This window comes from Hippopotamus amphibius, chromosome 8, assembly GCF_030028045.1.
Source record: "Hippopotamus amphibius kiboko isolate mHipAmp2 chromosome 8, mHipAmp2.hap2, whole genome shotgun sequence".
NCBI lineage: Eukaryota > Metazoa > Chordata > Mammalia > Artiodactyla > Hippopotamidae > Hippopotamus > Hippopotamus amphibius.
The window spans coordinates 135,094,233-135,106,781 of record NC_080193.1 but is presented as its reverse complement, the minus strand read 5'-3'; the positions used below and the strand labels follow the sequence as shown (position 1 = coordinate 135,106,781).

The 12,549-nt window shown below is 34.6% G+C and overlaps 1 protein-coding gene across 25 annotated transcripts in view; it reads left to right on the top strand.

Moving 5' to 3' along the window:
* The window catches only part of BAZ2B (bromodomain adjacent to zinc finger domain 2B), a 365,031-nt gene that overhangs the window by 256,700 nt on the left and 95,782 nt on the right, over positions 1 to 12,549 (top strand). For 21 of the 25 annotated variants that reach the window (XR_009055068.1, XM_057745064.1, XM_057745056.1 and 18 more), the window contains 4 exons: positions 3,224 to 3,391; positions 4,327 to 4,520; positions 10,688 to 10,885; positions 11,208 to 11,603. Coding sequence is in view for 24 of the 25 variants with exons in the window: in XM_057745064.1 (XP_057601047.1) it covers positions 3,224 to 3,391; positions 4,327 to 4,520; positions 10,688 to 10,885; positions 11,208 to 11,603 (956 nt within the window). In the remaining variant the exon portion in view is untranslated. The remainder of the gene's footprint in view (positions 1 to 3,223; positions 3,392 to 4,326; positions 4,521 to 10,687; positions 10,886 to 11,207; positions 11,604 to 12,549) is intronic. The other 4 variants (XM_057745063.1, XM_057745074.1, XM_057745077.1 and 1 more) reach the window with 2 other exon arrangements.

Genomic DNA, 12,549 nt, shown 5'->3' with positions numbered 1-12,549 from the left:
TAAAATAAAGTCTTAAACTAAGTCTTGACATTTGCTTTAAAAATGCTAATAGGAATTAGGAGATTGGGATTGCCATATATACATTACTAATAAGAAAAAAAATACCAAATTGTACACTCTAAATGTATGCAGCTTATTTCATGTTAAAAAAAAATACTAATAGGAGTTTATTTCAGGCAGTTTTGAGCATGGTTGCTTAGCAAGCTGAGTATTCAATAGATACTTGATGAAATATAGGATTGCTGGATAAAAAATTAAAATAGATAATGGTAATATAGTTACCAGTATCTTAAATTTAAAAAATTGTTTTATCATAGTTTCTTACATTTTATGTAGTTTGATATATATAAAGTATTAATTACTTCTGAGCATTTCTAAACCACAATGTAATTTTTGTATTATTAAAATCAAATATCTTCTACACTGAAAACATGGTTAACAGGTGTAAAGAATTACTCATCTTGACTTCAATAATGTTGATACTTCCACTGTATAGAAAAAAAATTGATAACTTCCCTAGTCTATATAAACTATTCACTCATTCATTTATTGTACAAAGTTTTTTGAGCATCTACTATGTTCTGTGCACTAGGCCAAGCATTGAGGAATACACTAACATAGTATATGTTATGTTGTTTATGGTTTTTAGGAGATAGATAAATAGGCAATTACAAGACAGAGTCTTTAGTGGTAAAAGTATGCCTGTATAAGCATACTTGTTTGGCCAAATGAACAGAGAATATGCCTTGTTTTAGAGGACTCATTTAAGTTGTACATTTTATATAACTTAAATTTTCTATAACTGTTTTACTCAAAAGGGTAACCAAAATGTCAAAATCTTTAAATCACCTACTAAATAAATGAAGACACACAAGGAAGAAATTACTAGGAATTTTAAATGAGAAATAGTTTATTTTTAAATATTATGCACTCTAAATTAGTCTGCATTTCAGGTGATTAAATCAACACATGGAAGTTAATGGATATTAGTATAATAAAATTCTTTCCATTTTATATTGAAATAATATTTCATGGTAAGTTCTTTTAAAATATTTACAACTTTTAATCATTATATTTTTATGTTATTATGAATTTTTGTGAGGTATCTGGCTCTATCAAGTATGAAAGATTTTAAAATTCATTCAGTTACTGGCGTTGAATACATTTAGAAATTCATCAACTTCTGGTTTAGGTAATTTATTTAGTATATTTCATTTCATCAACAAGCTAGTTTGTGAGTGACTAAATTTTGTTTTGTTTTGTTTTGTTTTCTTAAATTTGGAAGAGAAATAAGCTCATCACTTAACAAAAATTCTGTTATTTCCCATGAAATATTAGACATTTGTGAAACGTGATCAGAAGCACTACCATTTTCATCTTTTTATTTGATTAATCTTATTTACTTGTATTTATAACATACACTTTTTCCAGTTATTTTTTTTTTCTAACTCCTATTTTGTGCTTATTGACCATTGACATTCTAAAGTACATTTTTATGTTTTTTTCTGAGTTTGATTATGTCTAAAATATTTGAGTCTTACTACACTTTGATTACCTTACCGATTTGTTGGTGATTTACAAAGTCTGAACATTCAACTGTAATGCTTTAATTACAGACTCTATTTTAAATAACATAAATATTTCAGGACACTGAAATTTCCTTGTTTATCAGCTATGTAGAACCTAGTTTTCAAACCTATAAATAACAATAAATTCCAGCTGTGCTAATACAAGCCCCAAATACATAGTTTTTCTTCCTATCTAAATATAGTTCTTTCATCGACACAGTAGATAAATGATTTATGGTTTTGTATAGTTATTCTTGGTTCAGTTCCCATCACTCAGGCACTGCTGAGTATACATTGGTGTCATTTCACTAGCAGTGCCTTCCTGCAGTGCAGAAGAATAGCTTTCGCAGTTTTTTACTTATACAGTTTTTCAGACCTTTCAGAATGTCAGTTACCATGAACATTTCACTTTTTTTAAGCTAGACTTTTGTCTTTATATAATGAAGGTGCACATCACTTTACATACTATTTTTGATGAAGAGATATTCCTAGAAAAGCTTTAAAGATCATGTAATATAGTACACTGACAATATTGAATTTTTCCCATATTATATTATTGGGGTTTTTCCTCTAATTTTTTTGTGGTTATCAAGTCAGTGAAAAATATACCACATCTCTTGGAAGATTAGCCTGAAAGGTAATAACCAGTTTGGTAATCTAGCTGGTTAGCCAATTGGGAAGCATTCTTTCTGAGATTTTAGGTGGGGCAGTTCAAGACTGTCTTCTGAATTATTTCAATTTCTTCTTAATCTTCACCCTTCCCTCAATAATGTATTCTATAAAATTTGGCTTCTATCATTTTCTAAAAGCTTTAACTAAAAACCACTGTTTGAATATCTAAATTGTATTTGATGATTTTCTCTCATTTAGTCATTTTACATTGATGAAACAACATTCTCATCTGTAATTTATGAGAGGAAGTATAAATAAAATTCAGGGTGTCTTCATTAACTTTAAGGGTAGAAACTTTATAAATCTTTTATATTTTAATGTGACTTAACTTGTTTTGGAAGTCTTCTTTGAAGCACTTTTCATTTCTTAGACAAAAAAACAAAGACTTTCTGATTTTGCTATCTCTATTGTTTTGTTTGAGTATAGGATGTTTTCTTCCATAAATGCATTTGAGTTATGCTGGATTACAGTGGTCTTTGTATTATTGTTTAAACCACCTGATTTATCAAAGCTAGATTTATATTGTGTGTAATTTAAGGAAATTCTTAACATAGGTTGTAGATGGATGGTAATCTTAAATTCTAAGGTCTTAAAATAGATTAAAATAGTCTTAAATATTCTGTTTCTTTACTAATTTAGAAAAATTATGATGTAAGTCATCAAAGAATCAAATAGTTCTTTAATATTTCGAGTTTTCCATTTTATTTTTAAAACCATAGACTACCTTTGTTCTTCATAAATTTGAACTCAAGGGATCTGCTAAGTGAAGATCCTTGGATACTGTCTTAACGAGCAGAATGATGAGTGTATAACTTCTAATCAGCTGTCTTATAATTAGAAAGATGTTCAGAAATGTGTAATTCAGTGATTCTGTTCCAAGATGAAACTTGAAATTATTTTCAGGAGTGTAATATAAAAAACACTGTTAAATTAACTAGAAAGTTAATTCAAATACTTGTGCTTATTTGGTGTTTGGCTTTGAGGTGCAGAATGGTGGCGAACAACAGATGTTCATACACGTGCAGGGGCAGCCTTCTTTCCACCATTACTGGGAATTCCACCACTGTTTGCTCCTCCAGCCCAGAATCATGATTCTTCTTCATTCCATTCAAGGACTTTGGGAAAAAGTAATCGAAATGGTCCTGAAAAAGGTATCCATGTTACCTTAAGTGAAGTACTACAAAGCCTCCATTTCAATACCTGTTTTCAGTAGAGTTCAGATTTAGTAACAATTATGGGGCATTGTCCTAGACACTTTCAAATTGCCTTGTTTAATCCTTATAATAACTCTTTGAGATTGGAAGCATTCTCGTTTTGCAGCCAAGGTTAAATAACTTATTCAAGGACATGCTGTTCACATGTTAACATTGCATAGCAGAATTTAACCCAGGTTTTCTAACTGCCAACTCCGCTGCTTTTTCTTCTGTATCTCATTACCTCCTTTATGTAATTCAATAAAATATATTACTTCTGTAATTAAGTATTAAATTAATTAAAACTAATAATGTGTTAGTATACCTTTTTTCTTTTAAATTATCATTAATATTTCATAGTTGATAACTGTTGTTAGAATACATTTGCAAATTATAATAGCATTTCACATGGTTTATTATTATCTTTCTTTTCACTTAAGTAAGTGGGGAGTTTGCTCTGAAAGGGGGAATACTTACATTTAATTATCTTTCTAAACGTTTTTTAATTGAAGTGAAATTCACATAAATGTAAAATTAAACATTTTAAAGTAAACAGTTCAGCGACATGTAGTGCATTCGGAGTGTTGTGTAACAACTACCTCTTCTCTAGTTTCAAAACATTTTCATCGCCCCAAAAGGAAACTTCATATCCGTTAACCAGTTTCTCCCTGTTCTTCCCTCTCCCAGTCCCTGGCAAGCACTAGCTTGCACTCTATCTCTATAGATTTACCTGTTGTATCTCATATAGATGGGGTCGTACAATTTGTGTCTGGCTTCTTTCACTTAGCATAATGTTTTCAGAAGTCATCCACATTGTAGCATGTCATTACGTTATTCCTTTTTATCGCTGAATAACATTCTCTTGTATAAACATATTTATTTTTACTTTCAAGGTGTAAATGGGTCAATAAATGGAAACAGTACATCGTCTGTATCTGGTATCAACACATGTGTACTATCCACTACTGCTTCGAGTTCTGTGGGACAAGCTAAAAGTGTAAGCTCAGGTGGAGGAAATCGAAAATGTAATCAGGAACAAAACAAAACCCAGTCTTTGGAGGCTAGAGCTGACAAAATCAAAGATAAGGTAAGGTGTTCTTTGAGGGACAGACATATAACAGATCTATGTAAGTGTTCTAAAGAGCAAGCACGCAAGTCTATGGAGTCACTTGTTACGAATTATCAAGTCCTGTTTTTATAGATACTTATTTTTATGGGGTGGTTTTAGTATTGTGCACCTAAAAATTTAAAACTGCCAGCACCAGGATAAATAATACAAATAGTAATCATAGGTAAGATTTATTGAGAACTTAACACATACCAATTCTGCTGTAATTGCTTTGCATATAATATGTACTTCAATCTTCCCTGTACCCCTAATGAGGTAAGTACTATTACTATGAATTGGGAAAAAGTGCCCCCAAATAGTTGGCCATTAAGTGGTCAGGATTTGAAGTCAGGCAGGTTGACTCCAGAGCCCATGCTTTAGGAAAACAAAAACAAAAAACCTTTCATTATGGAAAATTTCAAATGTACACAGTAGACAGAATAGCACAATAATCCTGTGTACCATTATTCAGTTTCAGTAGTTACCATCTCATGGCCAATTTTATTTCATCATAACCCCAGCTGTGCAGGGTATCAATTTAATGCTTGTCAGCTCTGAATTCTCCTTTTCTCCTTTGCCAGTTGGCACTGTGTTAGACCTTGTCAGTAGAGGGTCTTGGAGAAACACTGGAAGAGAAAAGGACTTCTGATCCTGGTTCAAGCGTTTTCTTCTTGGGCTTATGCTGTGACTGCCAGTGGGTGGCTTCCTCACCAGCTGGCAGCTGTTCAGCCAGTTGTGTTCAGGAGACCCAGTAGCATATACCATCTAGTGAGTTTCACTGACATTCCAGCAGGCAGCTTATTAGTGAATTTTCCTGGGATGGTTGGTTGTCTAGCTAATTTTACTGTCACCCTTGCTAGCAGATTCCCAGCAAGTTTTTCTGGCACTCCAGCAGGTGGTATTTCCTGTGTACCAACCTTGACCTCTGATACCACAGTGAGCTTCTCTGTCATCCAGTGGGCAATAGCCATATTCTTTCCAACAAAATCTGAAGTTCAACCTTGAGTGAACGAAGGGTTGGAAGAGAGAGACCCTCTTCCAAGTTTATTTTAGTACTCTACCTCAGCCCTACAAGGAAGTGGCTATTCCCCACGTCTGCTCTTCCAGTATTCTTTAGAGGTATCTTTCCCTCTTAGTAGTTCATATTCTATTACTAGTTATTACTTCTTTATGATAAAATTTCCCTGTTCAAACTGCTAGTGTGGTTTCTGCCTCCCGACCAGACCATGCCTGCCATAGAAGCAACATCAGGAGTAGGGTGGGTGTGCAGATTGCTGTGGTAAATTCACTCCAGTATTCTGGTCACTCTAAGCCTTTGGATTTCCTCTTCCACATCATGCCAGAGAAGCTGTGACATTTCCTCTTTATTAAATATAGTCCACCACTGTGTCCAGTTTTCATTCATCCAACAAAGTAAGCTGAGATACCTCCAGCTACGTGAACTAACACATTATACCCAGAATTTCTAGTAAGTGCACCTGAATGAGTGAATTTGATCTGCTCCCATCTGTAATTTCTTCTTGAGAGAAAAGTCTTGGTTTATTCTGAGTTAAGGCCTTAGCATCATTTGGAAACAAAGATAATCACTAGAGCAATGTCTTTTTGTCTACATTTAAAAAAGACCACTTTCAGAGCCTGATTTTTCTGGGTGAAGAGAGTCAGGAGTTTGTGATCTTGTAACATCACTTTCTCCATTACCTCAGATGTAGTATAAAGGGATTGAGAAGCTTCTGACACACCGTAGCAAGAGCAAGATATGCGTAGCCACTGATTGTAGATAGCACTGATAGGAACTTTGAATCTGAACAACATGCCTCGCAGGCTCCAATTTTTAACCCTGAGGAACTATTTTATCAAATTTTTCTTTGTCTTTTCTCATGACAGCATCAAGCTCCATATATTTTCCAGGATCAGCTAAACCAATAAAGGTTTCTTTCCTTTTGCCCAGCATATTTTACAGAAATATTTCCTCTAGATCTTTCAGTTCCCTCTCAACAGAAGATAAATGTTTTCCAGAACATAGCAAGATATATGAGGGTCTGGGGGAAGGTCATCTGGTGAAGCCACAAAGCCTAATGATACCCATCACAAAAACTCAACAGGACTCTGTTTAGGCCTCAAGACGAACATTTACTTTCCTCTTCAAGCCACCCCACTGGGCACTTGAGCAAATGCGATCAAAGACTCTTGGTTGTTTCCTTCCAGGGACACAGGTTTTAGGGTCATACTTTCCACCTGTTGCTCTTCAACTGCTCTTTACTCTTTTCCCTTATGATTTGTTTCAAGGGCATTCCCATTAGCGTGAGGTCCAAAGGCTTATCTCTGCGCTGCTTCCAGCTTCTCTGCACGCCGGACGCTGACTGAAAATACCACCCATTCCTTGCTTCCATGGTATTTCGAAGCAGGTCCTAGACGTTGTGTATCATGGGATATATTTGTATCTATATGTATTTCTAACACATGTTTTTAAACCTTACACTATCCTACCTCTCAGAAGTAATGCTAAATCTAGTAAAATCTAGTATCTCTAGTGCCTCCACAGTATACAAGGCAAGACTTTGGAGGAATGGATATGAAACAGATCCTGTCCTTGGCCCTAGTAAGGAATCTATATTGACGTTCCTAAACAAAATCGGTGCTGTTAAAGTAGAAATTATTTCCAGGAGCAGGTATTAGAAACTTACAGAGGTACCTCTTTAATGATATAAAGAAAGAAATTCCAGGTACCATCGGGATGTCTATTTACATATACATAGAATAACACTAGAGAGAGATTGACTAGCAATGTGAGGATACCAGAACTTAAGGTTTCAGAAGAGTACCTTTGGATAATACATGGTCTGGGATGAATTTGTGTTAGTAGGTTGTTCAAGTACAATGAAGATGAAGGGAGTTGAAACTGAAGAAGAAAATCCTATGTTTTTTTACCCAGTGGTTTTCAGTTTTAAAAACTTTTTTAAAAACTGTTTCATCAGCCCTTTTCATGTGTAGTTTGAAAAATGTTTTTCATCTAATTTTGATAATCCCTTCAGCGGGGCCGGGCAGGGTTACTTATCTCAGTAGTACTCATTGAAAATCATTGATTAAATCTAATTCCCTCACATAATCTAGATGTATGTTTAGAATAAATACAGGTATTTTAAATTAAACAAAGTAAGTCAATGCAAACTAAAATATACAAACATACAGCCTGTTGAGGAAAAAAATTAGGCAATTCAAGGTTAAATTCCATTCCTGCTGCCATACAAGTTACTATTAGCACAGCAGCCATAACAGTCTTTTAAAACCTAAGTGATTTTTTATCGTTTTAAAGTATCATATGTTATCACTCTCTCTAATAATTTCCTATCCCACTCAGAATAAAATCCTTGCCATGGCCTAAAAGACCCTGCCAGTCCGTCCAGCCTTATTTCCTATGGTTCTCTCCCTGGTTTCTGTGCTGTAGCAGGTCTAGCTGACTTTTCTATTCTTTGAACACGTCAGACCTGTTTCCAGCTCATGACTTTTGCCTGTGCTATTTCCCCTGTCTTGACAGGCTCTTTTATCTTCTGTGACTGGCTCTTGCTCTCCATGTAGGTCTCAGCTCAGAAGAGTCTTACCTGACAACCACATCTGGATCTTCGTCCCGCCCCAGCACACACTGTCTATCCAGTTCTCCTGCTTTCCCCATGGTGTTTATCACTAGAAACCCTCATTTAATGTGTTGTTTGTTGATTCTCTTCTCCCTGTTCCCATGAGAGCAGAGTTGCTGTCTGTTTGTCACACCCTTGTGTCCCCAGAGACTATAGCAACTATGCCTGGTACATAATAGCCTTGAATATGTATTTGTTTTGCTATTGAAAGAAATAAATATACAGTGAAATGAAAGTTCGGGGAGAGGGTTCTGAAAAGCTTTCCTAGATTGGTTGGGAGTGGGGGGAATTAATAAACTCTCCTTTGATCATTTTTTTATGAACCTAAGAAGACTCATTTTTAAAATGTTTAAATGACAGAAGAAAGACATACTACCTAATTGTGAGAATGCAAAAGAACCACACACTCCCCCCACACACACATTAATAGGGATTAAGGAGATGAAATTGGTGATATTGAAACTCATTTTTCTCTTTTTCTCTGATATGTGGACTTGTCTACTCGTGTCTTTTTTTTTTAAACACGGAGACTATATTTGTTACCTTATAAAACACAAATTCTTTGCACAGTGTCCGAGTATGTTCTGCAAAGACCACCTGCATCAGAATCACATTAAGGGCTTGTTCATACAGATCCCCGTGTCTTGTTCGGAATTGGGACCCAGGAATCTGCTGGTTTCGGCAAGTTCTGCAAGTGAATATTATGCTCCCTAAAGCTCTAGAAACTGCACCTCTAGACCCACTCTTGAGGAATATAAGACCCATCTGTCATGCTATCTTTAAATAAAAACTACACAGATTACTTGGACATTGAAATAGTTTATTTTTTTCTGCCAAATCACCGTAGCTCTCTCATTCCCTTCCTTAGTTAGCCTCTACTAAAACCGTAAGTGATAACTTCAGTTTAGATTCTTTATGATTTTCATAGTCTTGCTATACATGCTAAGAAACTCACAACAGATTTTGGTTGCAAAGAAGAAGATGTTTCTCTGCCAAATAAATGATAGGGTTAATATTATTATGTTACTATTACTTCCCTTTAATTTCTGCCTTGGTCTTTCTCATCCTGTGATTTCCCTTATTCCAGTTCACTTTCTGCTTTACTGTGAGGGACAAAGATAGCTCAGGGAATGATGGAACTGTTAGCTTCTTGGAGGGTATGTCCGTGGAGGAAGCCTTATAGTTGCTAGTTTGAAGCAGTTAACACAGTACCATGGCAAGCAGAATATACCAGGAGTGACTCTCCTCATTCATGTATTTTATGCAATTTAAATCAAATTTCAGAAGACAGACAGGAAGGAGTATAGATCTGCAACCTGTAACTACGACTTCAACCTAGCATCCTGTTGTAGAGATGTGTTATTGTCTTTTATTCCCCAAACCCAGTAGTTATGAATGGCTGTATTTCTATTAAGGTCATAACTTTTGTAATTCATTGCTTTTATAATTTATTGCTGATTTTTTCTGTATCTTGTTCTCTATTTTATCTGCCAGCAAACTCTATAGAAATGTTCCTAATTAACTTTGGATTGTACTCAATCTTGTTGCTCTGTCGTTTTGACATTTCTCCTCTTTATCTTCCTAGTGGCAGAATTTTAACTTTTCCATTGTTATGTAGTTATTAGTTATAATTCATCTCATTATATATCCTCTTTTTATCCACTATCATTGTTTGTTCTTTAAACACAAAACTTTCCTTTTATGAAAATGTCCCTTTCCAGCTTTGGATTTTCTTTGTCCTGTAGGATATTAAATGTTCCAGAAGTTAATATCCTTCTTTATCATATTTTTCTGTTTTTTCTGATGTGGAAAAATTTTTAAGACTTTAATTCCTTGACCCTAACTAAAGCAGCCCCTTAAGCCTTTTTCTACCTATATTATCTTCTCTACAGTACTGTTTACTATATGCAATTATTTGGTTTTAAATTAATCATCTGACTAGTCTACCACCACCACCACCACCACTAGAATGTAAGTTTCTTAAAGGCAGAGACTCATCTTAGACTTCACTGTAGTCCAGCGCCTAGAAAGGTATGTTTGTCTATTGACTCACTATTTGCACAAAGAAAGACCAAAGCTAGATGTAGAACATCAATGTATGTAACTCTTATCATAATTAGAATTATTATTTTGTAAATGGCTCTTTTTAATCTGTCATACATTTTGAAGCGTGGCAGTCCTGTGAGTGTGTATATATGTGTATATATATACATATATACACACACTATATTGATATTTTCAATATTCTATATAGAATATATTATATAGCTTATTGAGCTATGCAGTATTATATAGTTTATTGAGCTTATACTTTTTACTGGCGAATTCCTGTCATATAAGTTACTTTATTCAGTTTGTTGAATAATTATCCTTAAAATGTGACTTTTTACTTTTTTCGAAAATGTCATTTTGAGATTGAAAATGTTATTTAAAAATTAAAAGAGCATACCCCTTACTGAAACTTGAATTTTTTCCAAAAATAAAGATCTTGTTAAAAATGTTGTGTTTATCCAGAAACCAAGGAAGAAAGCTATGGAAAGTTCTAGCAACAGTGATAGTGATTCGGGCACATCATCAGACACATCAAGTGACGGCATTAGCAGCAGTGACTCAGATGATCTAGAGGAGGATGAAGAAGATCAGAGTATTGAAGGAAGTGAAGATGATGATTCTGATTCAGAGAGTGAAGCACAACATAAAAGTAACACCCAGGTAGGTACAAATAGTTTCAGTAGTAGTTATCTACACATTATTCATGTTTAGGAATTAACTGGTTTATCTTAACTCTCAAAGTCTCTAAAGTTTAAAGTTAATCATTGCCTTTAGTTCTTCCTTTTGCATAAGAAAAAAGAGGAGATGGAGAAACATTTTTAAAGGGACATCTTGTGGATTTTTTAGAGAGCTTTATAGATCTATCATAAGTCATTAGGAACACTTTTTTAAAGTACCCTTTTATTTTTCCTCCATGTTTTTCTGCTTGATGTTCTTTGTTTTAATAGATGTTAAGAAGCTGCCTTTTAATTTGTATTTACAGGTGCTATTACATGGTGTTTCAGACCCAAAAGCAGAAGGACAGAAAGCAACTGAAAAAGCCCAGGAAAAAAGAATACACCAGCCATTACCTCTTGTGTCTGAATCCCAGACTCACTCATCATTCCAATCCCAGCAGAAGCAGCCTCAGGTTTTGTCACAGCAGCTTCCATTTATTTTCCAAAGCTCTCAGGCAAAGGAGGAATCTGTGAACAAACACACAAGTGTAATACAGTCTACGGGATTGGTGTCCAATGTGAAACCTTTATCTTTGGTAAATCAAGCCAAAAAGGAAACTTACATGAAACTCATAGTTCCTTCTCCTGATGTACTTAAAGCAGGGAATAAAAATACCTCTGAAGAATCTAGTCCTTTGACCAGTGAATTGCGTTCCAAACGGGTGAGTTAAAAATTATTTATAGAAGAATTTTATTATTAGAAAAAAGGCTTTTATATAGTCTAACAATATACAAGTTTAAACTGAATTCTGCTCTTATTGCTATACTTTTTTAATCACCAGGAATAGAATATGCACATCAGAAAACTAAATTTCTCTGATTTTATATTTACATACATACCTGCTTAATGTATTTTTGGCAACACAGTCTTGTCATTTTTTTCCCCCAGGTTTAATGATTTAGCAGTAAGGGGAGAATTATGTTTGTATTGACATACTACAGTCATATGTCCAGAAGAATTCTAGTAATTAAATGATCAGTGCTTTTTATTCTAGAACTCACCCAGACTAGAGAAAAAATATTGTTTGAACACAATGCCCTGTCTTTTGGTTATAAAAATCATCACTAGGCATGGAAAAGACTTGTAGAGCACTTACTGTTTTGCCAGCCTTTCATTGTTTTAAGAGCTGAACATACATTTACTCATTGGATACTAACATCTGTGTGTCACTAATAATTTTATTTCCATTTTCAGATGATCAAATTGAGATTCATAAGACTTAAATAACTCTCCCAAGATCACAGTGCTAGTTGGTGATGGAGCTAGAATTCAAACCTAGGCAGTGTGGTACTAAAATCCTTGTTTTTAATCACTGTGATATGCTGCCTTTCTTTCTCAAAAAAGTCACAATGTCCTTGTCCACTGACTCTTATTTTACAGTGAAGAATTTAAGAACAAGGTCAAAGAAAAATGACTTGAACAAATCAGGCTCTTTTGAGAAGCTAAATCTCAAGCCTAAGTGTACATTAGAATCACCTGGGAAACTTTAAAAATGAACTAACCACCTCAGAACAATGTAAAATCAGGATCTCTTGTGTTGAGCCTGAGGTATTGCGTGTCTAAAAATCTTGCCAAGTGACTCAAGTGTGCAGCCAGTTTTGAGAACC